Source organism: Marmota monax, unplaced genomic scaffold (assembly GCF_021218885.2).
Source record: "Marmota monax isolate L192 unplaced genomic scaffold, Marmota_monax_Labrador192_F-V1.1 WCK01_AAM20220418_F8-fsc00106, whole genome shotgun sequence".
Taxonomy (NCBI): Eukaryota; Metazoa; Chordata; class Mammalia; order Rodentia; family Sciuridae; genus Marmota; species Marmota monax.
In genome coordinates, this window is record NW_026695218.1 from 4,737,419 (window position 1) to 4,764,475 (window position 27,057).

General features: G+C 33.4%; 1 protein-coding gene across 3 annotated transcripts in view; it reads left to right on the forward strand.

Moving 5' to 3' along the window:
• The window catches only part of Gcfc2 (GC-rich sequence DNA-binding factor 2), a 39,578-nt gene extending 17,558 nt beyond the window's left edge, over positions 1-22,020 (forward strand). For all 3 annotated transcript variants that reach the window (XM_046432240.2, XM_046432241.2, XM_046432242.2), the window contains 11 exons: positions 1,320-1,443; positions 2,346-2,427; positions 2,952-3,064; positions 3,786-3,985; positions 5,858-6,008; positions 8,801-8,922; positions 11,537-11,613; positions 13,334-13,400; positions 15,556-15,702; positions 18,848-18,972; positions 20,762-22,020. In XM_046432240.2, the coding sequence (XP_046288196.1) occupies positions 1,320-1,443; positions 2,346-2,427; positions 2,952-3,064; positions 3,786-3,985; positions 5,858-6,008; positions 8,801-8,922; positions 11,537-11,613; positions 13,334-13,400; positions 15,556-15,702; positions 18,848-18,972; positions 20,762-20,879 (1,326 nt within the window). In that variant the 3' untranslated portion in view covers positions 20,880-22,020. The remainder of the gene's footprint in view (positions 1-1,319; positions 1,444-2,345; positions 2,428-2,951; positions 3,065-3,785; positions 3,986-5,857; positions 6,009-8,800; positions 8,923-11,536; positions 11,614-13,333; positions 13,401-15,555; positions 15,703-18,847; positions 18,973-20,761) is intronic.
• The last annotated feature ends 5,037 nt before the right edge of the window (positions 22,021-27,057 follow it).

Here is a 27,057-nt window from a genome sequence, read left to right on the forward strand (position 1 = left end):
TGAATTTTGTTTTTCTATATTATATTCTGATCTCAAACCCTTTATTTTATTAGCTATATGTAGTTTTTCTTCTTGCAGATTATCTCTGCCTTGTTATTACGTTGGTTCTTAATGGGAATTTTTTTTTTCTTTTAGTTTTCTTAGGTTGAACAATTCCTCGTGTGTGTTGGCGGGGATGGGGTAGAGGTAACCTAGGATTGTACCTATGGGTCCTTTACCATTGATCCACATCCACCCTTAGTTTTTATTTTGAGATAGGGTCTTACTAAGTCACTGAGGCTGACCTCAAACTTGCTATCCTCTTGCTCAGCCTCCCAAATCACTAAGATCACAGGCACATCCTACCATGCCTGGATAAAATTCTTTATATCTTAAAAATTTTAATGCCTTATCCTATTTGATATCAACTTTGCAACTTGTTTTGCCTTTTAATTTTGCCATGGTTGTTTGATATTCATAAGTTTTGAAATTTTTTGATCAGATTTATAAATCTTTCAGCTTATACTTTTTGGTTTTGTTTTATGCACAATAAGTTCTTACACTGGGATCTTCAATTATCCTTAAAAAGGTAGATTATTTAAAAATAAATCATGTTCTACTTTCCATATTACTTAAATCATTAAAATGTTGTCGATTAAATGTTTTGTCCACTGTTGTTTTAAGTTGATTGCCTTTATATACCATGTGGTAGTTGCATTCTAATGTATCAGTTAAAATGTAACTTTTTTCTTCATTCATCCTTGAAAAATTACACATTTAAAATCTTACCAGTCCACCCATTGATCTATCCATAGCAGCAGCTGTGGAACATCATTGGAATAAAAAAGCAACTATTGCCCAAGAAATAGAAGTTCCAATTTCAACTAGCCTGTGTTTCTGCCTCACAACTTTCATACCCATCCCTGGTTGGTTCTCCTTCTCATTTTCCAGTTTTTCAGATTTCACCAGCTTCAAGTGCCCCTACTATTTTCCCCTCAGCCTGAGGAAAAATAGCTGCACCCCTCATTTCCTCCTACTTTTCTATCTCTTACGTTTTTATCATAAACATCCATGTTCCTCACTCCATCTCATTTGGTTTCATTATCTTTTTATACTTGTTCTAGTAGAAAAGTTGATTTTCTGGTTTTTGATATTAAAAGTATTTGCAGCTAGGTCTTTTGCTCACAATGTTTTATAATTAAGATGCAATAATATTAGAAATGTCTCTTCATATGAAAATTGAACACATACATGTTTATATATTTTCTAAATATTACTTATTTATACTTTTAAAACTGATTATCAGTGACCTGCAGATGTTACTTATATATGTATTTCAGATGATCAACATCCAAGAAATAGAATCATCCATGCACGCACTTCTTTTAAAACAAGCCATGACCTTAATGAAGCGCAGGCAAGATGAATTAAAACATGAATCAGCGTACTTACAACAGTTATCACGTTAGTGTTTTTTATGTTTAATACAGTTTATTATTCATGAAGATACATTATCATTTGGAGAATAAAAATGGTTTTATTCTTACTTAAAAAAAAAAAAAGTAAGCTTTTTGTGTATTTTCTCACTAATCCTTCCTCTGTTCCCTTTCAAAAACAAAACATTTACAGGTAGAGTTTCAAAATAAATTAAATCTACCATTAAAAAGCAAATATTATAACTTCTAATCCCTTAGATTAAGCAAAATATTTATATGGCCATTTAATGAAATGTTTTAAGATGAGTTCATATAAATCTACCGACTGTCAGAGATCTAACTTTGTAGTTTTAAGGACTCTTCAACCAACTGGTTATGGTGAATTTTAGTATAGGCTCATCTGAAGGTTTCAATATATGAAATCTGTATACTTCATTTAAGTTCTTACACTGGTTTTGTATTTTCAGAGATGTCTTCCTCTCATTGAAGTGCTATCAGGGGATAGTGAAAGGGATTAAATTGCATTTCTCAGTCATAAATAATGATCTATACTAAAATAGATAACAATATGAATAAGATGTTGGCAATGCAAATATTTCTAGTATTTGGCTATAGAGAAAATCAGTAAAAAATTATTGAAAAAGAATATGAAGAAAAGAAATATGGAAATAAAATTATCTTGTTGTTATCAAGTACTAAATTACCAACCAAGGTACCTTTTTTAGGCTAGGAAACTTGAGACCTAGTAACATTGTTAGAGGGAATTAAAGTGAAAATTTCATTGAACAATGAAATATGCAATGTAAGCATATTTTGTGTGTTTATATGTACATGTATGTATATGCATTCATGATATTACCTTTGTTTTTCAAGGTGTTTCATTTTTATTTTGAAAATTTGCAGTACAAAATGAATTTTATTCATTAACAGGCAAAGCTGAGACATCAACAAATGGAAGTTTGGTTATAGATGAAAAAACTCAGCGCATTTTAGAAGATATTGAATCTCGAAGGTACCTATAGAAAGTGAAGACTTAAAGCATCAGTGAGCAAGTACTTTTCACTATTTAAATAGAATTAACTGTATGATATAATTAAACCTAATCTGACATGTTAATTTGTGAAAATAATATAAGACCAAAATTTTGTAAGCAGTTCTCAGCTGCTTTAAAGGTATATTTGAATCTGTTGACAGGAAGGGGGAAAAAATTGACATATATCAAGCTGGGAATTATTCTTAACTAGAATCTAGTTCTAATTTTATTATTACCCCTTCTTCAGAAACTGGTTAACCCACGGGAATGTTCTTGTCAGAAATTGTTATAAGAAAAAAGAGGAAGAATCACTATCACAAAATTATGAAGCTGAAAGTTTCAAAAAATAGTAACATAAAATTATATCCTAATATGATGGTGTGTTTCTGGCCATTATATATAAATTATAAAATTACCGCTACTTTTTGTTTTAAAGTATTTATTTTGGCAAGAACTATTTGCTTTCCATTTATTTGTGATTCATTGCAATTATAAATTTATAGGATACAAAGAAGGCAAGCAAGAGCACTTTCTGGTAACTATAACCATCAGGAAGGGACATCTAGTGATGATGAACTATCTTCTGCAGAGATGACCAACTTCCAAAAAAGCCAAGGTCAGTTACCATGTTTCCAAAGTATGAAATGTTTTGGCTATGATTGCCTTTAAATACATAAGTTATATAAAACATTTGGGAAAATTCAAGAAAAAGGAAAAATGATTTTGTCCTTTAAGACTTTTCCACCCTCTGGAAAAATAGAAAATAATGGCTAAGGAACATTGTGACTATTCTTGCATCTATATAGTTTTTTTCCCTCAGTTTTTTTCCCTTCTTTTGTTACAAATGAATATTTTAGTTTCATTTCTTTATCTCCTACTTCCAGTGCTAATTATTTTTACTTTAAAGCAATTGAATTTAGTGAAACCATTATTGACATAATGAGAAGGTTCAGTGTATATGGTTAAGAGAGTCTGGGCTTTAGAGTCAGGAGACTTAAGTTCAAAGAAAGGCTTTATTCTTTGTGATCATGGGCAAATTCATTGACCTCCTAAATATGATATTTTTTGTTTTCTGTAAATGAGTAGATTATATCCATCTTGGTGATGAGATAATGTATATGTAGTATTTTAGCAAAAAGCAGGGACTCATTAAATGGTAGCTGCTCTTAGTATTGATATTATCACTTTTGTTACTAACATGATTTTTTAATGAAAATTATATGTTAATATCAAAGGAAAGTTTTTAACTCAATTGATTACATAGTCGTATGTGACTATGTTTATAAGGAAAACAAAACTTGAAATGCATAACTTAAAGAGGTTTGTTTGTTTTACAGGTGACATTTTACAGGATCATAAGAAAGTTTTTGAAGATGTGCATGATGATTTTCGTAACATCCAGAATATTTTATTGAAATTTCAGCAATGGCGAGAAAAGTTTCCTGATTCCTATTATGATGCTTTTATTGGCTTATGCATACCAAAACTTTTAAATCCCCTAATACGAGTCCAGTTGCTTGATTGGAATCCTCTTAAGGTATTTACACTTAACATGTGATTATCCTGGTCACATTAATTACTTAAATTCCTTTGCTATCAAGTTAGCTATAAAATACCTTACCCTAAGAGTTGGAGCTAAAATTCAGAGCTTTGAAACAGTAGTCTGGAAATGTGTACTTTACGCTACATTCTTCTTTACTTGGCTGTGACTCGATTTTTCAGTCTGAGCACCACTAAATTTTTATATATTATTTGAAATCCTTCCAAAAAGTATAAGGTAGTATAGGTTTGGGGAAATCAAAATAAAAGTCTTATTCCAAGGGCTCTGAAGCTGGAGATAACATATTGGAAAGAGGTGGTAGGAGGCCTGAATGAAGGAGGGAGAGGATTTCAACAGTAGGAGATTAAAGCTATAAAGGGAGAACTATTATTTCAGGAGCTGGAAATTACACTGAAATTGACAGATAAGAACTTATTTTGGTAAGTAATTGAAGGAGTAACAGATTGAAAGTAATGTTTTAGGGAGCCCTGCTAGTTATCTAACTTGGATGAAAATAAGAAATGGAAAGCCATTCTTATAGCCCAAATTCAATGTGACAGATTCCATGATAGTGGCAAAGGGAAGAGAAGGAAATAATTGATTATAAGAGGAGTTATGAATTAAGAAGTAGTGAAATGTAGAGAATAACCCTAACCCTCTACAAACAAAGATAACCCCAAGGTGTTGGATCCTGGAGTATTAGAAGAATAGTCATTTCATGCATAGTAGTAGGGACTTTTCAGAAAGAATGAAGAGGATTTTATAGGAAGTTTTTCTTTCTTCATAGATGATGAAATAATAGGGGACATCCTTGGGAACATGCCTACTTAGCAAACAGAAATGAGAAAATGACTCTAGAAGAAAAGGAAGTTGAGGATAAAGATTTAACAAAATAAATTATTTCTTCTCTTTGCCTCTCTCTACCTGCCACCACCATGCTAGGGACTGAACCTAAGGCCACACACACTACTCTTTTTCTTAGTCATGATGCCTGTAGACTCCAGGTTAGGTTCAGGACCACATAATCTTCATGGTTCAGGAACCAAGTTTATTTCTAAGAAAGTGCTAGGTAGCCAGGCACTGTGGCACATACATGTAATCCCAGTGGTTCAGAAGGCTGAGGCAGGAGGATCGTGAGTTCAAAGCTAGCCTCAAAGTTCAGCAATAGTGAGACACACTAAGCAATTCAATGAAGCCCTGTCTCTAAATAAAATACAAAAAAGGGGTTAGGAATGTGGCTCAATGGGTGAGTGCCCCTGAGTTCAATCCCTGGTACCCAAAACAAAAGGAAAAAAAAAAAAAAAAAGAAAGTGCTAGGTAGTCAGTTGGGCAGCAGCCTAATTGTTAACCATGCAAACTGAATTGGGTACTTATGTGGCTAGCAGAGATCATTTCATTAATGCATTCAACAAATAATAACTGGTCATATGTTATTTTCTAATAAGCTAAAAACACTTGCAAATCACATATTTATGTTTATGAGATTAAAAAAAGACCAGAAGCAAATTTTACTTGAGATAGCTGAATTTTTATGAGCAAATTTCATGGTTATTTCAAATGTATTTTGCTCCTACAAGAGCACTTGCCATATGGTAGGTTCTGAAGGCCTTGGCACTCAATGAGCATTTGCTGATTGTTTGCTGTATGAATGAATGCATACAATTCAGTTTTTTGTTACATTGCATACACATTATGTCTTACCCATGACATCTGCCAAGTGGTGGTCTAATGCTACATACACAGTGTTAAAATGTGGAATTATTTTCTTCTTGATCCTTAGAAAAAATTATGATGATTACTGGAAAAGTTAACAACTGTTACACTATTGTTTAAGTATTTATTTATAACTTTTATAATTCCATTTTTAAGTTGGATTCCATAGGTTTAAAACAAATGCCATGGTTCACGTGTATAGAAGAATTTATGGATAACAATGTGGAAGATGCAAAGAGAGACACTAGTTCTGATAAAAAAATTTTGTCTTCAGTCATCAACAAGACAGTTATTCCTCGACTTAAAGGTACTCCCTTTTAATCTTGCTAACATTAATTTGCTTTTTGACAGTATAAAATCATTCTCTTCAGTTATATTTTTTTCAGAAGTTTTGTAACAAAAGGAAAAGTTATATACAATAAATATCAACAGGGGCTGGGATTGTGGCTCAGTGGTAGAGCGCTTGCCTACCAACATGCATGAGGCCCTGGGTTGGATCCTCAGCACCACATAAAAATAAACAAAATAAAATAAAGGCATTGTGTCCAACTACAACTAAAAGATAAATATGAAAAAAAAAAAAAAGATCAACTGATGTCAAGTTTAAACTGTTTTAAAAATGCTTGTGGGGGGCTGGGGTTGTGGCTCAGTGGTAGAGCGCTCTCCTAGCACACATGAGGAACTAGGTTTGATCCTCAGCACCACATAAAAATAAATAAGTAAAGATACTGTGACCGTCTACAACTAAACAATATTTAAAAAAAAAAATGCTTGTGTGGGCAAATGGTTGGCTATCAAACTTCTACATCTCTGATCATTCAGCATTGTGACATTACTGCTGCTTTTGTGACACCTAATTCATTTGTTAGGAGCATGTTTTATACTGTCAAAAAGCATCTCTTTCTTTCTCTTAACTTCTCCTTTTATGATTTTTCTCTTTATTTCTTTTCCCTTTCATTAAAAGAAAAGTACTATATTTTCTGTGTATCTGCCACTTGCAACCAGTATTAATTAACTTAGTATTAATGCCTGTGCTTTAGATTTCAGTCTGAAGACACTTGTTTTACCTAAAATTGTACTTGACAAGGATCTGTTTCACCATGTCACAGAATCAATTTTGATAGAAAAGATTACAGAACTGTTTTTAAAAAATTGATGTGAACATACTTTATAAACAGATACGAAAAATTGTGCTCTATATGTGTAATAAGGATAGAAATGCATTCCACTGTTGTCGGATATTTAAAAAAAATAATAAAAACAATTTTTTTAAAAACCCACCCAAAATTTAAGCCATTGCCTTTATATAGTTTCTCAGCCATCTCCATTAAATTTTTAAAGATTTTTTTTCATACAAGTATTCTCCTGAAAAAATCAAATTCTTATGATTAAACAGTTCCATAAATAAGTCACTTTATAAAAAATGAAAACCACCTGGGTTCCTGTAGTGGTTGCATTCTGTATATATTTCAGAGGTGGTACTAACAAATTTTTCTAATGGTTATGGAGCAGAGATAAAGATAGGAATCAGGGGTAATTCCATGATTATTGGAAGAATAGCATTGTTATTTCTTGAAGTGGAGGAAGCTATATTAAACATATTGAATTTGGGTTGCCTGACATCTAAATGAGAGTGTCAATTACATTGTTGAATGTATGAGTTATAAAGGGGCAGTCCAGACAGATATAAATTTGAAATTTATGTACATATTGATTACAGTTAAGCCATAAAATACTAAATATTAAGGGAATTAATATAAATAGGAAAGAAAAGAAAAGTGACCTGAGTCCTAAGGTTTTCCGGCATTTAGAAGTCAGGTAAGGAGCAGACAAAGGCCAAAGAGGTAGGAAACCAGGTAAGTGGTGTCCAGAAGCCAAGTAAAGGAAGGGTTTCTAGGAAGAAAAAAATGATGAATTGTTTTAATTGTTGACAGTAAGTCAGGTAAGGATTAGAATTAGCCACTGGAGTTTACTATGTGAATATCCCTTGTGATTTGATAAAAGCAGTTTAGGCAGAATGATGGGAAGGCGGTAAAATGTAAGCAAAAGGAATTCAAGAACAAAATGGAAGAGAAAAATTGGAGATAAAAACTTAGACAATAGTTTGAGGAATTTTGTCTTAAAAAGAAGGGGAGAAATGAAGCAGTACTTGGGCAGGGGTGGGGAATAATAGAATTAAGAGGGGATTTTCTTTTTTTTTTCCTGGTAGTGGGGATTAAATCCAGAAGTGTTCTTTCTACCACTGAGCCACATTCCCAGCCCTTTTTAGTTTTTGAGACAGGATCTCACTAAGTTGCCCAAGCTAGCCTCAAATTTTTATGATCTTCCTGCCTTAGTCGCTTGAATTACAGGCATATGACAGACACCATACCTAGCTCAAGACCGGCATTATTTTTAACACAACAGAAATGACTGCTTCTAGGCTAATGAGAAAAATCCAGTAGAAGTGATAACAATACCAAAGTGTAAAGGCAGAATTTCAGGAACAATATCTTTGAGAAAACCAAGGTAGTTGGGATCTCATGTATAAGTAAAGGATTGGCCTTAACTGGGAGTGTGGGTCTTCATCCAAAAGAATCAGAGACATACAGGCAGAAGTGCAGGTAGATGTATGGATGCCATAGTAGAAGATCATGGAGCTTCTCTTCTGATTGCCTTTTTTTTTTTTTTAAACTCAAATCAGGAAGTAAAGTAAGTAGCTGAGAAAAGAGTAACAGGAGGTATGAAATAATCATCTAGGCAAAAAGGAAAGTAATGGATCAGAAAGTGTGATGGATCAGAAAAAACTCACTGGAGTTTTATGGTGATCAACTTAATGTGATTTCTTTTTCCCCAGGCATATCTTAGCTGAATTGTAACAAACACAGACTCAGAGACAGGTGGATTTAATTAGGGTTGTGGTTTAACCAGATGATTTCAGCAAAACACAGGAGGACAAAGAAATTGAGGGTGTATGCAAATGTAATAGCAATGACTGACCATAGATTTTAACTTAAATAAGGAGGAAAATAGTCTGTGCTAAAGGCCTTGGATATTTGTACATGAGATATAAAGTAATCTAGTAAATAAATTGCAAACCAGTAAAAATCTTTGTTTCAGACTTTGTAGAATGCATTTGGGATCCACTGTCAACTTCACAGACAACAAGTTTAATAAACCACTGCAGAGTGATTCTTGAAGAACATTCCACTTATGAAAATGAAGTTAATAAAAGCCAACAGGTAATAATTTCTTAGGATTGGATTGTAACCCAGTGGTTGAGCCCTTATGTAGCATGTGCAAGGTCCTAAATTCAATCCCCAGCACTGTTAAAAAAAAAAAAAAAAAAAGTAAATAAATGAAATGAAATATTTATATAGGTTCAGATACTATTTTATGGAGATATTACCTAGAAAATGATTTTTTCCTTAAAAATTTAAAATGTTTAAGAAATGAGTTTGTTTTTAATGTTATAAATATTGATATCTGGCCACTTGAGTAATATGGTATGGATAATTAAATCAAAAAAGACATAAAAATTCAGTTTAATATGCCTCTTTGGAAAAAATATGGTTGTGTGTGGTGGCATATACTTGTAATCCCAGCAACTTGGAGCCTGAGGCAAGAGGATCACAAGTTCAAACCAGCCTCAACAACTTAGTGAGACTCTGTCTCAAAATAAAAAGGGCTAGGGATGAGGCTCAGTGGTTGAGCATCTCTGGGTTCAGTCCACAGTACCAAAAAGGGGGGAAAATTTTGCTTGAATTCTACATTTATGAATAATTCAGTTTGTTATAGTTATATGACAGCTTCATTTGTGCTGCATGTAGTATCTTTGACTTTAAAATAACTTTTATTCTAGTGTTTAGTATGCCATTATTATTATTCAAATATGGATTCTTTAAGAATAAGAACAATATCTCTGTATAGAAATATTTTTCACAATTGAAAAAATATTTGAAATTCCCGTCATCTTTTCATCTTAGTAATCATATCAAGGATTGGTACCATTGTTGGATATTTTCACCCAGCCTTTTTTTTCCCCCAAAGTTATAGTCCTAATGGACATGTATGTATTATTCTTCCACTTAACATTATCTCATTACATAGTTATATTTGTAAGTTACTACAGTCTTCAAAAACTTTAGCTAATATTTTCATTTAGTGGATGGATATAGCATGATGTCATTAAAATTCCCTGATGGAATACTTTGGTCATTTCTGATCTTTGATATACAAACAAAATGAATTTTCACAAAGTAAATTTACTATGTTAAGGACATAAGCAAACCAACAAAGGACCTGTAGCTAGAGTGCATGAGTGCTTCTGTAAATCAATACGAAAAGATAGAACCTAATACAAAAAAAATAAATAAATAAAACAAAAAAAAACAGAAACATAGACAAGCAGCTTAACTAGGTACTTTGCAGAAAAGCTTTCCAAATGGCAAATAAATACATGAGAATATGCCAAGCATTACCCAACAGGGAAATGAAAAATAAAGCACAATGGGATATGACTAGAATTATAAACATTTAGAAAAAAAGCAATAAGTTTTATAAGGATATAGGGAAACAGGATGTCTCATACACAGCCATGGAAATATAAAATAGTACCACTATTTTATAGAACAATTTGGCATTTTATATAAAGTTGGACATCCAGTCATGAGCATATTCCAGCAGTTCCATTTCTATGTATATGCCCATTAGAAATGTATGCTTATGTATACTAAAATATCTGCAAGAACTTTTATAGTATCATTTTTCATAAGAGATCCTTAACAGGAAACCATCTAAATGTCCTACTACTAGTATTTATACAACAAAATACAATATAGCAGTGAAAATGATCATCTACAGCCACAGGCAATAGCCTAAATGAATAGGTATCCCAGTTGGTAATTATTTTAATAGCCAATTCTATGAATGTGTACAAATTTTCACTACTAAAATTATGGTTATAATGCATCAGAATGCACCACTCACCTCTTTTATTCATAAGATAATATTTTTTTTAAAATTATGTTTAGATTTTTCTCTTTTACATCTACATTTGAAAAGGATAGAATGAAAAGATTTTAAATAATTTCACTTTTTCTGTTGACCTACCCATTATAATGGCTCTTTTGAAAGGAAGTTTCTTTCTCATGGACACACCTAAGAAAACTTCTATAGACACTTTGCAATATTCAAGAGCCTCGTGCTGTTTTCTTTAGTATAGCTTCCACGTTGCATGTTCATTTTAGCATATTTTGGTATTGGGAGTTTGATATATTTAATGGTGGCAAATATTAACTTTATTTTGGGACTTTTTATAGAACTACCCTTGTTAAATAGCATAGGAAAATGTTCTTGTGATTGTCAAGAGTTTCCTAGTATTTATCTCAATCCTTTTATAAGTCTATGGAAATTGTTTAATTATTTTAAAGCTTACACTTTTCTTGTAAAAATGTCACATCTGAAGTGTCAAAAATTACTTTGAATATCTTAATATTTGCTGCATTTTTTTTCCTATGTGTATAACTTGTCTTTTTTCAGAACAGGAATATGTGCATGCTAGTGTTTACTATTACATCTTTGTATGTTGAACTGGTTGAGCACTGTAATGACTTGAGAATACACTGCATAGAATTTTTTTTTTAATATGGTTTTTGGGGGGCTGGGGAGTTGTGGCTCAGTGGTAGGGCATTTGCCTAGCATGTGTGAGGCACTGGGTTCGATTCTCAGCACCATATACAAATAAGTAAAATAAATGTCCATCAACAACTAAACAATATTTTTAAAAAAATGTTTTTTGATAAATATATTTCCAATTATGACTATTGCTGATACTTTCCAATTTTTAAATAATAGGATTTACTTAAATCCATTGCTTCAAGAATGAAGAAGGCGATAGAAGATGATGTTTTTATTCCTCTATACCCAAAGAGGTAAAAGCTGTTAACTTTTGTATTGTTTGAAATAGCTCATCATGTAATACAGATTTAAGGACATAATGCAAGAGAAACTATACTGTTCTTAAAACATACATGTACATATTCTATTAAGATGCAAATTGAGATTTCAACAAGTATTTCTCAGTCACCTGCTGTATACCATGTATGATACTTAGCACTTGGACTTTTGATTTTTTTTTTTTGTTTGTTTGTTTAAATGTTCGTTAGGAACATGAGCAGTTGCATAAAGTGGTCAAAAGCACAGGTTCTAGAGGTTGGATCCACCATTACTAGATATTTGATCTTGGTCCTTTCTAAACATCATTGTCCTCATCTGTAAAATGAGTATAAAATTAGTTGCTATTTCACAGAACTTTAGGAAGACGAGAAGAGTGCTCAGATTAAAACAAAGCTTTGTATAAAAGCAGAATAGTGTAAGCCTAGAACATCACTGAATGTCCAGAAACTGCAGCTGTGAATTATGTATTTACTTTATGAAAAAAAGTAGTATTAGAGCTGGGGATGTGGCTCAAGCGGTAGCACACTCGCCTGGCATGCGTGCGGCGCTGGGTTCGATCCTCAGCACCACATACAAATAAAGATGTTGTGTCCGCCAAAAACTAAAAAAATAAATATTTAAAAATTCTCTCTCTCTCTCTCTCTCTCTCTCTCTCTCTCAAAAAAAAAAAAAAAAAAAAAAAGAAAGAAAAAAAAACTAGTATTAGAAGCATGGCATAGTATTAGGTACATGCTAAACTATAGCTACCCAGTAAGTAGTCACAGGATAGAAAACTTTGTGGAATGGGAAGAAAGAAAGCTCTTGGCTTTTTGACTTTTTTGAGTCAAGAAGTGGTGTCTGCATATAAAAATTCTTCCTTGGTAAGGTTTATTTTGTAAAGTTTTTACTTAAATCCTTCTACATGTGATTTATTTGCTAATATTTAATTTACACTTAAAATGAAAAAATTTACTTCCATCCTGCCCTCTATACACTCAGATTTTGCCCTTCTTCCTTTATCCATATACATGCATGCAATAATCAATTACTTTTATATTTATTTTCTTCATACAAATAGAAGTAAATACTTATATATGCCATTACCTTACTTTCCCCTTTTTTCTACAGCAAAGTATATTATCCAGTTTGAATTTTATTTCATGTAGTACACTTTTTTAAAAATATTTATTTTTTAGTTGTAGTTGGACACAATACCTTTATTTTATCTGTTTATTTTTAATGTGGTGCTGAGGATTGAAACCAGGGCCTCACACGTGCTAAACGAGCTCTCTATCGCCGAGCCACAACCCCAGCCCTCATGTAGTACATCTTTGAGATCATTTCATGTTATCATGAGAATTTTCCTATATTTTTTTGAAGCTGCATATAGCCTGGCATCATGTAGATATACTGAAACTGATAGACATCAAAGTGCTGAACTTACTAACAGTGGATATTGCAAATAAACTAGCAGACATACCATTCTGTACATTTGAAAACTTATGTACAAGAGACATTCTCAAAAATGGTATTGGTGGGTCAGAGTGTAGATGTGTTTGTAATTTTTGATAGATATCAGATCACCTCCATGTAGAGAACTTCCATTTGTATTCAATTAAGGCTTAGTATGCTTGTTTAAAATAAATGTTTTTTAAAACTCTGATTCTGAAAGAGTAATTTGCATTTTCTCCTTTCTCTTTCTGTTGTTTCAATTAGTGCTGTAGAAAATGAAACATCACCGCATTCCAAGTTCCAAGAAAGGCAATTCTGGTCAGCTCTGAAGGTAAAATAAAAATGCAGATTTATTTTTAATAGAGTTGACTATAAAACAAAGTGGTAGACTTTTTCTTATGGCCCACATCATAAATATTTTAGGCTTTGCAGGTTGTATAGTATCCACTGAAATACTGGATTCTGCCACTGTAGTCCAAAAGAATCACAGATAATATGTAAACAAATAAATGTGGCTATGTTTCAGTAATACTTATAGACATTGAAATTTGAATGTCACATAATTTTTACTTGTTATAAAATTTTACTTGTTTTTAAAAAAACATTTTTTAATGTCATTTAAAAAATGTGAAAACTATTCTAGCCCACAGGTCCTATAGAAACAAGCAGAGGTTGAATTTAACACCCAAATCATAATTGGCTAACCCTTGTTCTAAAAAGTAAACATAAAGTCATTGTCAAGTCAGTAGTAATAGGAATGGTAAGAAGATGGGTTCAAAAGACATTTAAGATATACCACTGAAAAGACTCAATTAATTTACATCTGAGAACATAAGGTCAAAGCCAAGTTCCTGACTTCGGCAACCTTGTGACTTACTATATTCTCTGGGAACATTATAGGAGGTAAAGGAAGAAGAAAAAGCCAGGGAGGGAAGAAAAGGTCAGTTTTGGATATAATGAATTGAACACAGCTCTGGGACAAATCCAAAAGTCTAGGAGGCAATTGGATATATGAATCCAAATATCAGAGGACACATCTGAGTTGAGGTTTTGGGAATCAGCTTGCATTTAGAGCCATGGTCTTGAATGACAAGTTCTGAGGAGATAGGGTGAAGCATGAAGAAGAGGCTATGGAAAGAACGTTGAAAATATTGACAGAAGAAGGGAAATGGAAAGTAGTGTTTTCATAGAAACCTTAGAACCATAAGAGAGTGGCCTTAAGGAAGTAAATGAAAGACAAGCCAGGTGTTTCAACATATGCCTATAAATCCCAGTGGCTCAGGAGGCTGATACAGAAGGAATGCAAGTTCAAAGCCAGCCTCAGCAACTTAGCAAGGCCCTGAGCTACACCCTGTCTCAAAATTTAAAAGTAAAAAATAAAAAGACTGGGGATGTGGATCAGTGGTTAAGCACCTCTGGGCTCAATCCCAGATTTAAAGTAAAGACCAGCGTGTTAAGTGCTACCAAAAAGAATTAGGAGAGTTAAAGTGTTTATTAGGTTTAACAAAAAGACATAGATCATATCAATAGATCATATCAGAAACAGTAGTTTCAATAGTGAATTAATGTTTGTCATGTGGTTGAGTCAGGGAAAGGACTTTCAAGGTGAGGAGACAACATCAGTGATGATATAAAGCATGATATTATAGGAAAACTGCATGTCATTCTGCACTCAGAGTAGTAAATAACTTCTGGAAAGAAAGGGAGGGAATGCAATAAAATTCACAGGAAGATCTGGACTTAAAGAGAAAGACAGCTAGTATTTATTTTATAGTTTGGGGGACTTCACCTAATGCCCAGGTTATTATTCTTTCTTTATATATCAGAGCAATGAAGTTCTCAGCATTGACTGACTTCTTAAGGTCACACCTTGGCAACAGTGGCCCTGGCTTTAACAATGGTCCTTTATGAATCCTGGAATCCTTCAGCCTTGTACTCAGTGCCGCAAGCTCTGACAGGATGGATTGAGGAGGAACACTGTTGGTCTGGAAAGGACCTAGTGAATTCATTTGAAACAGATTTGGGGTGGTTATACTAGAAAAGGAAAATAGAGTGAGCAAATAGAGGCTGTAAAGAAATAGGTATTTTTCAGAGATGTTTTCGGTTCTAAAGTTGACAGCTCCAACTAATTGTAGTTGAGAGTTACAGTTAATTGACAGGCTAATTGTAATGAGAATTGAAGAGTATGAGCAACTCTTTATGTTTGTTAGAGACTTAGAAAACACATGCATAAGCCAGGCACAATTGTTCATACCTGTAATCCCAGCAACTTGGGAGGCTAAGGCAGGAGGATCACAAATTCAGCTAGCCCCAGCAACTTAGGGAGGCTCTAAGCTACGTAGTGAGATCCTGTCTCAAAATAAAATATAACAAGTGTTGGAGATGTGACTCAGTGGCTGATTGACCCTGACTTCAATCTTTAGTAAAAAAAAAAAGAAAGAAAAGAAAAGAAAACACATGTGTATTCACTTTATGTTTTATTTTAGCTCTTCCGCAATATTCTTCTTTGGAATGGAGTCCTTTCAGACAACACCTTGCAAGAGCTAGGACTAGGGAAGCTGCTAAATCGATACCTTATTATAGCTCTTCTTAATGCCATACCTGGACCAGATGTTGTGAAAAAATGCAACCAGGTAAGTTGTGTAGGAGCAATTATGATTTTATCATTTTAAAAAATATAGCTATTAAAATTTTAGCAAATTAATTAAAATTGTGATGCTCACAAAAGAATAGACAGGTCAATAAATCAACAGTAGACACCCAGAAGCAGACCCTCTCTACTTAAGAATTAGTATACTGATTTGAAATATCACCAATAAGGGAAAATTACTTAATAAATGATGCTGAGACAACTGGCTCTTTACAAAAAGAATGTTAGATTCTTGCCTCTCACTATATACCAATATAAATTTCAGGCAAGGACAGGGGGTATAGTCATTGGTAGAGTGCTTTCCTAGTACATTCAGGGCCTCATTCAACCCCCAGTACCACAATCAGTCAATAAATAAACCTCAGGTGAAATAAAAAATGAAATTGTAAAATTATAGCAGTAGAGGTAAATAACTCTCAAGAGTGAGAGTGTCCTTTCTAAACTTAAATACAAATGAAGAAATGATAACAAAAAGCAATAGATTTGACAAAAATCTAAACCTTAAGTGGATCAAAAAAATTCATTGAGATTAATTGATAATTGTTTGATTAATTGTTAATTGTTGATAATTGTTGATCTGCTTTTCTAGCCACATATTATGGAAAGAATGTTCTATAAACATATTTTGTCTTCTCTACTTCACAATCTTTATGTTCAAAGGGGACTCTCTAAATAAATTTTATTGATACTTGTGATACAAAATTAATTTGATAATTAATTGATTAATTGATAACTGGAGACTATGTTCACTGGTCTCACTATACTATTCTTTCTCCTGTTGTTTATTTTTGAAGACAGGAAGTTGAGAAAGTAGGAAAGAAGTTGTAACACATAACAAGGATTAAAATCTATGTTAAATTTAAAAAATCCCTTTGCAAATCAATAAACAATTCAGATGTTCTTATTAAAAATGACCAAAAATACGCAAATCAAGTTACCAAGAAAGAATATGTAAAAATAATGTACAAATACATGAGAAAGATTATAGTATAATAATCAGAAAAATGAAAATTATTATATAGTAAAGACAATTTTTTTAGAAGTTGTTTACAGCCAGGTGCTAAGGTATACAACTGTAATCTCAGGTGCTCTGGAGCTGAGGCAGAAAGACCACAAGTTCAAGGCCAGCCTTGGCAATTCAGGGAGACCCTGTCTCAACATAAAATTTTATTTTAAATAGGGTTGGAGTTGTAGCTTAATGGTGGAGCACTTGCCTCACATGCATGAAACAATTGCCAGTACTACAAAAAGAAAAATGTGTGGAGATCCATGTTTTTGCTGTTATTCTGTCTGTAATTCCCAGTGTTGGCATAAGCATGGGAAACAATAGTGCCAGCAAGAGCACTGTGACAAGAGTGCATAGCACAGTGGATTCCCACACTGTGGGAGAAGGGACACAGGCCTACTGGAGAATATTTTGGCATGATGGGTACAAAACTTTCAAAGTTCATACCTTTGACTTCTAAGAATTTATCTTAAGTCAAAAATCAGAGATGTACATACAGATATTTTAAATGTAAAGAATATTGTTGTAGCATTACTTATAATAGAAGACAGTTGGAAACTACCTAAATGTCCCCCAAAACATCTTGGTCTGTCCAAAAAGATAAGCCTGTAGTAGAAGAATTTTTAAGTATATGAGAAAATATATACTTTATAATTTCTAAAAAAAAAAATACATATGAAATGATGTACCACTTCCTAGCCAACCATGATTTTTCTGACTGTAGTTTTCATATTGGGTATAGATTTGAACATTACATATCAAAAATTTAAATTATCATCTGTACTTTGTTTCAGATTTAGAGAGTCCTCTTTGAACATAAAGATTGTAGAGAAGACAAAACATGTTTATAGAACATCCATAATATGTGGCTAGAAAAGCAGATCAACAAAATGTGGGTTTAAGTCCTATTCTCATTTATATACGAACTTCTTAGTTACATGAGAATTTTATTGATACTTGTGATACAAAATATGGGGCAAGCAAGTACAAATGGTATTAAATTCCAAACCAGTTTTGAAATTTTTGAAAAAAGTAGTTTGCGTAAAATTTTATAGGACCTTTGGCCTTTTTCAGTTAACTAAGTGTCTGCCTTTTTTTCTCAGTAATTGAAGAAGGTCATTAAGGAATACAATAAATCTTTTTCCTCATCCATAGTTTTTTAGGATTTTTTGTTGTTACTATTATTGCTGCTGGAGTTCAAACCCAGGGCTTCGCACACATGAAGCATGTGCTCCACACCTGGGCTACACCCTCAGCGCATACACATCTGCTTTTTTTTAACTAAGTATTTAATTCTGACCATCCATATTTATTTTAGAAGGTATTTTTTGGAATTTTTATTGAACATATATTATAATATTTGGTTCATTTTAATTTTTCTCTTATCTCCTCCCTTCCCCCACCCTTCGCCAAGCACTGGGGATCAAGCCCAGTGCCTCACTCGTGCTAAGCAAGCACTGTGCTACTGAGCCACACATGAATCCTTTTATTTTTTAAATATTTTGCTGACTTTACTAAAGCTTTCCCCAAAACCATGCATTACCTTCAGGAGGATGATTATAAAATGCCATTTGTTGTTGTTGTTGTTGTTGTTTATTCCAAAAGAACAATTGAATAGCACTGCATTGATTCATTTTGTTATGGACATTTAAAGCAATGTATGAGATTAGTAGACTATCAAAGCATAATTTTTCTTTCACCCTGTATATCTTAGAATCACTCACTTGATTCCTTAACTCTAATTTGTTTATGTAGATCATGTACTAGATGAAATATAGTTAGGTTAACTGAAAGTATCTATGTCTAGGCATTGCGGTTCTTAGTTGTAAGTTATGTTTTATGTGGATTTTTTATCCCAGGAATACACAAGTATGGAAAGAATTATAAGCACTTCTAGAGAACATTCATAAAAGTAGTCTGTTTTAAGCTCTTAGCAATAAAGAATGATTTTTTAAATGGCATATGACCTTTCACAAAATAAGGGAAATTTTCCAAAATTTTTATTGAATCAAACTATAATAGGGAAGAATAATACTCAACTTGCATAATCACTGTGAGATTGTTAGCAAGAGTCCTTAGCTAATTATCATTATCGTAAACAGCCATGTGTTTTAATTAACAGATAGTAGTATGTCTACCAGAAAAATGGTTTGAAAATTGTGCTACAAGGACATCTATTCCCCAGCTAGAAAACTTCATTCAGTTGTTATTGCAGTCTGCACATAAATTGTCTGGGGATGAATTCAGGTAAGGCATGTTTCATCTTAACTTTCACAAGTATAGTTTGAGGATCTTGCATGAGCTCAGCAATTTTTAGAAATTTTGTATAATTTTTACAAAGATTTGTACATTTATTATACTTCTCAAAAATCTGTTGAGACTTGGTAGAATTAGTACATATTTTTATGGTTACCTTTGAAATGGCTCACTATAATCACACCCCATGCATATTCCTATTTTTAAATATAAAATCTTTCCCAAAATAGCATTTCCAAAAAATACATAGAATCAAAACTCTAAATCAGAAACCTCTTATTAAACATTTAAAATGAGAGCTGGGAAGTAGCCCAGTGATGGAATGCTTGCTTACCACATAAGAGACCATAGATTTGATCCTCAGCACTGAAAAACAATTTCCATGTATTTTTAATTTTTTTGACTATTTTTAAAAATTCAGCACTCCTTCAATACAAGTGTGCATCCTAGTTTTTACCCAACAGTAGCTAGATCTCTGGTGTGAATGTCTCATTCACAGCATCAAATGTTTACAGGATACAGTAGTGTTCTGGTAAATTGCCAACTGAAAAAATTTACATGAAAAAGGCCAAATTTGTAACATTTGCTGATGCCTTGGAGTAAATATTCCTACTCTGGCTTCCACCATAATGGCATTAAAACTGTAGTATAACAACAGGGATATGTTCCAAGAAATGAATTCTTAAGAGATTTATTGTTGTACAAACATCATAGAGTGTGCTTACACAAATATAGTTGGTGTAGCTGCTACACACCTGGACTATATGGTATGTGCATGTATGTGTATGTGTATAGGGGTGTGTAAGTGTGTGTGTGTGTGTGTGTGTGTGTGTGTGTGTGTGTGTATATATATATTTTATAGTCTATCACTCCTAGGGCCATCAAGTTAAGCACAGAAGAAAATGATGCAATCGAGATTCAGTAAGCACTAGATATATGAGGCTACTTCTGACATAACACAGCATACTGTTTTACTCTAAATTTAAAAAAAAAGTATATACTCTTAAATAATAATTAAAAAGTATTATAGGCCCGATGTGGTGGTGCATACCTGTATTCCTAGCTACTCAGGAGACTGAAGTAGGAGAATCACAAGTGCGAGGCCATGTTGGACAATTCAGCAAGACCCTGTCTCAGAATTTTTTAAAAGTTTAGAAAGGGCTAGGGATATAGCTCAGTGGTAGAGCACCCCTGGGTCCAATCCCTAGTAAAATGCATCAGGGCTTTTACTCCTTCTTTCTCGTCTTCCTTCTACCAAAAAAAAAAAAAAAAAAAAGTATAGTGTAGTAAATACATAAATCACTAATATAGTTGTTTATTATCATCAGGTGTTACTACATAATCGTATGTACTGTACTTTTATATAGCAGCAGTGCAGTAGGTGTGTTCACACCAGCATCCCCACAAACATAAGTAATGTATTGAATATGATGTTATCATGGCTGCAGTGTCACTGGGCAATAGAATTTTCAGCAGTTCGTCATTGATCAAAATGTCACTGTGCAGTGTGTGGCTGTAGGGGAAGAAGGCAGCATCTCTGTATTTCATGCTATATTAGGTACTGACATAAGGTTAAGCTTTTGTTTTGGAGTAATGAATAATTAGTGGGTCCTGAGTTGATCACTGTGCCTTCATATCTCACTTTTTATTGGTGGTGGTCTTGATCTGGAAGTTGAACTGAGGACGTTGTGCATGCTAAGAACATACTCTTCCACTGAGCTACACTCCCAGCCCTGATGCATTTTTAAAGAGGGCAATGTTTCTTTGTTTTGTTTTTCAGGAATGAAGTCAAGGAAATAATTCTTATTCTGGTGAAAATAAAAGCTTTACATCAAGCAGAATCCCTCACAGAAGAGTATCACCTAGACCATCTTAAATCACTAATTAAAGAAGTTTGAGTACACTTAATAGGAAAGTACTAAAATGAGATTTATATATTTTAAAATATAATACTCAATCCCTTTGCTTGCAAACAAAACAAAACAAAAAACAAAGCCTGGTGCCTTTTTATTCCTTGTAATGGAGGGTAGGATTTCCAAAGAACAGAACTCCTCCCTCCATTCCCTCCTTCTGCTTTCCTGGAAAACTGCCCTTCCTAATTAACTGGTGCTTGAAGAAATTAAATGCACAGGAGCAGTAAGAGATCAATCTGTATGTCTTTGAATTTCTTTACTTTTAAAGACTCCTGTTTACAATTAATAAGGAAATCTTAATTAGAAAGAATTATGTGTTAACTGGATAGTCAAATTGTCCTTCAGAAATCTGTACCAATCTCTTGTACCAAGACCAAATAAGCGTAAGAGTGCCACTGAATCACCACCAGTTATTATATTTGACAGGTAAAAAGAATTGTAATTCTTTTGTTTTGGCTGTTAGCAAAAAATATATTGGGTTGGACAATTCATTATTCTTTTTGAAATATCCATTCTTTTTTTTATGGGCTTGAAGGCCTTTATATTGTAAAAAAAGACTTTTTTTTTTTGCCTGTCCTATGTGGCAAATTAGTTTTTCTCATTTGTCACTTTTCTTTTGTATGTTTTTTTTTTTTTTTTTTTTGGTATGCTGCTGTTGCTTTTTTAGCAAGTTGCTGCTTTTTGGTCAGACCATTGCTGGAAAGCACTTAGCATTCCTTCACTATGACTGTTCCCAGCAATAATTACTGTTTTCATCTTAATTTTATCCTTTCAGACATTTATCTCTATGAAAGTATGTGGTCAGGTCCAATGGCCGCATGCCTGTAATCCCAGTAGCTCGGGGGGCTGAGGCAGGAGATCATGAATTCAAAGCCAGCCTCAGCAACAGTGAGGCTGGCTTTGAACTCATGATCCTCTAAGAAACTCAGTGAGACCTTGTCTCTAAATAAAATACAAAATAGGGCTCAGGATGTGGTTTAGTGGTTGAGTGCCCCTGAATTCAATCCCAGGTACCCCTCTCTCAAAAAAAACTTTTGTGTAATTTTTTGTTTTTGCATAAATGGCAGATTTTATTGCATCTGAAATGTGTAAATTTTTTATTATTAAAGTGTACATTTATAAATTAGCCTCTGACTTTTGTATTTTTAACTAGAAATGTGTCGAATGTGTTCCCTTAAGATTTTTAAACAGAAATGCTTCTCTTGTCTTTCCTATAATGAAAAATATTAGAACATTCAACTATTCTGATAGTCTTTAATTTCGTTATACCTAAAGTTTGAAAAACTTCAAAGTTTTATGTTATATAATTCATAAATTTTTGTGAAATTACCTAATCATTAATGCAAAATTCTTTTTTTTCTATTCCTATGAAATGGATGGAATGGAGAGGATACAGCTGGCAAGAACAAAACATGGATTTGAGCACTCATCTCATATCTTAATTCTTTTCCTGGATTTTTACAGCTTTTTGTTCATTTAAAAATGTGAAGAGGAATATAACTCAAAGGTAGAGCTCTTGCCTAGCATGTGTGAGACCCTGGGTTTATCCCCTAGCACTGCAAAAAAAAGAAAAGAATGTGAAATTTTTATAGATTAGACAGATGTTTATGTTTATCATGATGGAAAAACCACCTCAACACAATTGATTTTTGCATTTCTTAGGCCCTTGACAAAATGATACTTAACATATGTAAATGACTCCTAAGAAATATCATGTGACACAGAACTTAAAACATGTCAGCCCAATATCCATCATGAGTAAATAAATAAAGAGTCCTTAAACATTTATAAAGGACTTTAATTATTTCTAAACATAGGTTTAATTTGCTAAGGACTTTTTTTTTCTAACAGTATGTGTATAAAGTGATAATACACCATGACTAAAAGGAGTTATTCTAGTAAGTCAAGTTTGGCTTAACATTGAGTTCATGCATTGTGACCCCAGCTACTGGAGAGACTGAGGCCAGAGAATGCCAATTCAAGGCCAGCTTGGGCAATTTAGTGAGAACCTGTCTCAAATTTTTTTAAAAAAAAAGAGGGGCTGGGTTTGTGGCTCAGTGGTAGAGCGCTTGCCTAGCGCATGTGAGGCCCTGGGTTCGATTCTCAGCACCACATAAAAACAAATAAAAGTCTATACAACTACAACTAAAAAATAAGTATTAAAAAAAAATTTAAAAGAAAAGAAAGGCTGAGGATGTAGTTCAGCAGTAGAGCATCCCTAGGTTCCATCCCCTGTACCAAAACAATAAAAAATTTAGAGCCAATCTGTGTAAGTCACCCATAAGCAGAGTAAAGGAGAAAAACCATTTTAGATGACAACAGAACCAATCATCTCAATGATTACAAAAGCATCTGACAAATTCAGCACCCGCTTAAAATACAAAAACCTCTCAGAAAACTAAGAATATAAATTCCCTGGTCTTGTAAAGGCTATCCGTGAAAAACACCTAATGATGATTAAATAGTAAGATATATGCTTTCAGCATTTCTGTTCAGCATCATTCTGGAGTTTCTAGCCAGTTAAGAAAAATCTAGGGTAGTTGTTCATAAATAATAGACCATTTACATAGAAAATCTCATGTAAGAAGAAGAGAAAAAAGGAGTAAAAGACAAAAAAAATATTTAACAAGATCAACCAGAATTAAAAAGTGCATTTAGCAAGATCATTATAGGAATCAAAGCCAGGGCATGCTAGTGATCTGATAGAAACTTGTGATCTAATTTGAAACTTCAATGTGTGTGTGTAATATTGGGGATTGAAGCCAGGAGTGTACTGCCTCTGAGCTACATTCCCACCCTTTTTAAAACTTCATTTTGCAAAAAGCCTAACTACAGGGAGCGAGCATGTTCATGAATTAGAAATTTTAATTTGTATATTTAATGCATTAACTACAAAAATTTCACTGTTTTTTTAAGAAAAGGGGAAAAAAAGAAATAGACTAGCTGATTTTAAATTTTCAAAGTGCAAAGACCTTAAAGTACCCAAAGCAATCTTGAACAGTTTGGAAGACTTGGAATATCTAATTTTCAAGACTATAAAACCACAGTAATCAAGACACTGTGGTATTATAATAAGAATAGATGAATATGTCAATGGACTAGAATAAAGAGTCTAGGAAAGAGACCTATATTTATAGTTTTTCAGTAAGGGGCCAAGTTAATTCAATGGGGAAAGCATACCCATATTTGTTGAACAACTAGATATCTAAAAAAGCCCTGACCCCATCTCATCTACACACACACACACAGAGACAGACATATACACACCATAAAAATGGAGATGGGCCATAGATCTAAATGTAAAACTCAGAAACAGACTACTAGAAAAAAATCATAGGAGAGTATTTTGGATTTGGAGGCAAGTAAAAATGACTTGTTAGGTCACAGAAAGAATTTACCATGAAAGGAAATTAAAAAAAGAACTGCACCTCATCAAAATTAGAAATTTACACAAGACTAGCATCTTAGGTTCTCTGGGGGAAAAAAAGCAGAACCATATCAATATAATATTTCATATCTACTATAATGTTGGAAAAGACATGTGAAGCCATTAGATCACTCATATACAAGTGAAAGAAAAATGGAGTAACTACTTTGGAAGATAGTTGATCAGTTTCTTATTGAGGTTAAATGTTGACTTGCCATACAAAGAGGCATGGAAAAAAAACAGGAAAATATGACCCAAATGCCAATAGAAAAGCGGCACCCTGAAGGCCTGTCACAGTAACTAGACATCAGATGTATCAGAAAGACTGACCATTATAAACATTCGCAGAACTAAATGAAAGTCAGATTAACAACTTGAAGGAAGATACAACATTTTATCAAATAGAGAACAAAGATAAACATGCATCTCTTTGTATTAACAATGAGAAATTGTTTTATAAAAAGAACAAATCGGAAGTTAATTAAAAGTACAATAGCTAAGATGAAAAAACTAGAGGAGCTCTTAGTAGATTTGAACTGCAAGACAAAAAATAAGCAAACTTGAAAACAGGTCAGTAAATACACGGTGAGCCACTTCTGTTATACTATTTGATTTTTAGAAACACATATAGGATGTTTAAAGAATAAAATGTTTTTACAGATAAATTCCATAAATAACTGCTTTGTAGGCTCACCATCCAATCCATCCAGGAAAATGACTGAGGGGTTTCCTAAGACATAGGACCTCCAGTGCTAAACTGGAAAGGTCCTGGGTAAACCAGGGTAAGCTGGTCACTGCTGCCTTGGTTGAATACATTCCCTGGCCATTTTGGCCAATTAATTAAACTAGAGCAAAATGAGCAGCCTTGGATTTAACTTCCATTCTATTATTTGTATAGCAGGCAGGATGTTAAGTGCAGTGGTTCTTAAACCTAGTAGGACATTCAAATCACATGAAGTGCTTTCAAAAATGCCAATATCTACCTTCATCTTCCCACAGATTCTGATGTAATCAGTATGGACACTTCTTTAAAAAGTAGTTTTTAAAAAGTTCTAAGATACTTCTGAATTGTATTTTGGATGAGCTCTCTAAAGCTAACACTGAAAATAAACTCACCTATCTCACAAGGTTGTTGTGAACATACAGACATGAAATGCTTTGCAGTGTCCAGCATACAGATGCCCTTCTAAGTGGGCTTAAAAGAGCCTATTCCTAAAAAACTAAAATTTAGATATGCTCAGCTCTCCATATCCACAGGTTCTACTACCCATGGCTTCAATCAATCATGGATCAAAAATATTTCTTTAAAAAATTCATTCGCAGGAGGCTAAGACAGGTAAATCACAAATTCAATGCCAGCCTCAGCAACTTAGGAAGACCTTGTTTCAAAGTAAAATTAAATATAAATAAATAAATAAAGTGAGTGAGTTAAGGATAAGCCAGAACAATTGGGCAAAAGAAAAAAATTAACAGGATACCAATAGGAAAAGAATTCAAACTATCCCTTTTTGCCAACATGATTCTATATTTAGAAGACCAAAAAAATCCACCAGAAAACTTCTAGAACTCATAAATGAATTCAGCAAAATAGCAGGATAAATTAACACTCATAAATCGTGTTCCTATACATCAATGATGACTCAACCGAAAAAGAAATTGGGGAAGCTATCCCATTCACAATAGCCTTGAAAAAGAATAATAAAATATTTGGGACTCATCTAACAAAAGAGGTGAAAGACCTCTACAATGAAAACTAAAAACTACAGAACATTAAAGAAACAAACTGAAGAGAAACTTAGAAGATGGAAAGATTTCCCTTTAAAAAAAAAAAAAAAAAAAAGAACCGGGGATTGAACTCAGAGGCACTTGACCACTGAGCCATATCGCCAGCCCTATTTTTGAATTTTATTTAGAGACAAGGTCTCACTGAATTGCTCAGTGCAACTTAGAAAGCCCGTCTCAAAAATGAGACGGGCCGAGGGTATAGCTCAGTGGTAGAGTGCTTGCCTAGCATGCACAAAGTCCCTGGGTTTAATACTGTTACAATAAATAAATACTAAAAATTCTATCAAGTATCAATAAAATATAGACATGCAAGGTCTCAAAATTTTATCGCCACAGATACTTTCTTTAAAACCTACCAAAGAATGTGCTCCACCAAAATGAGTTAGTAGACAAAAACAGCTCAACACACCAAAGGCCCAATAGAGCTAGGCACTAGAGAGCAGGTCTGAGCATCATTCAACTGACAGGTGCAGGACTGCCTTCAAGACCCGGGTTAAAACTGTGCTCAGTCATATACAGGCTAGTCTTCACCATATATAATACCCATGGTAAAGTTTTCCAACCCATATTCACTTCACATACAAGTAGATATTTTTATCAACCCACATAAGTATTCTGTTTTGACCTACTCCAAAAGCTGGAGTTTGATTCATCATAGCTCTGATAATCAGAAAATGCTATTTGCTCCTTCTGCCCATATTTCTGCGAGACATCAGTTGCCCAGTCGACACTGAAACCCTGCCAGATGTCCTGAGGTAAGTCTTCTGGTTAGCAGAACTCAGTTACAACCTTAGCCATGAACTTCCTCAGAGTAGCTTTTGTAAACTCTCAGGGAAGCTGAAGCCAGACTGACCCAAAGAATGTCATGTTCTTCTTGAAACCTTAATTATGTAATAATGGCAATACTATCTTTTATACTTGCTAATAGGTTTTTCAAAACTATTTTGTTTA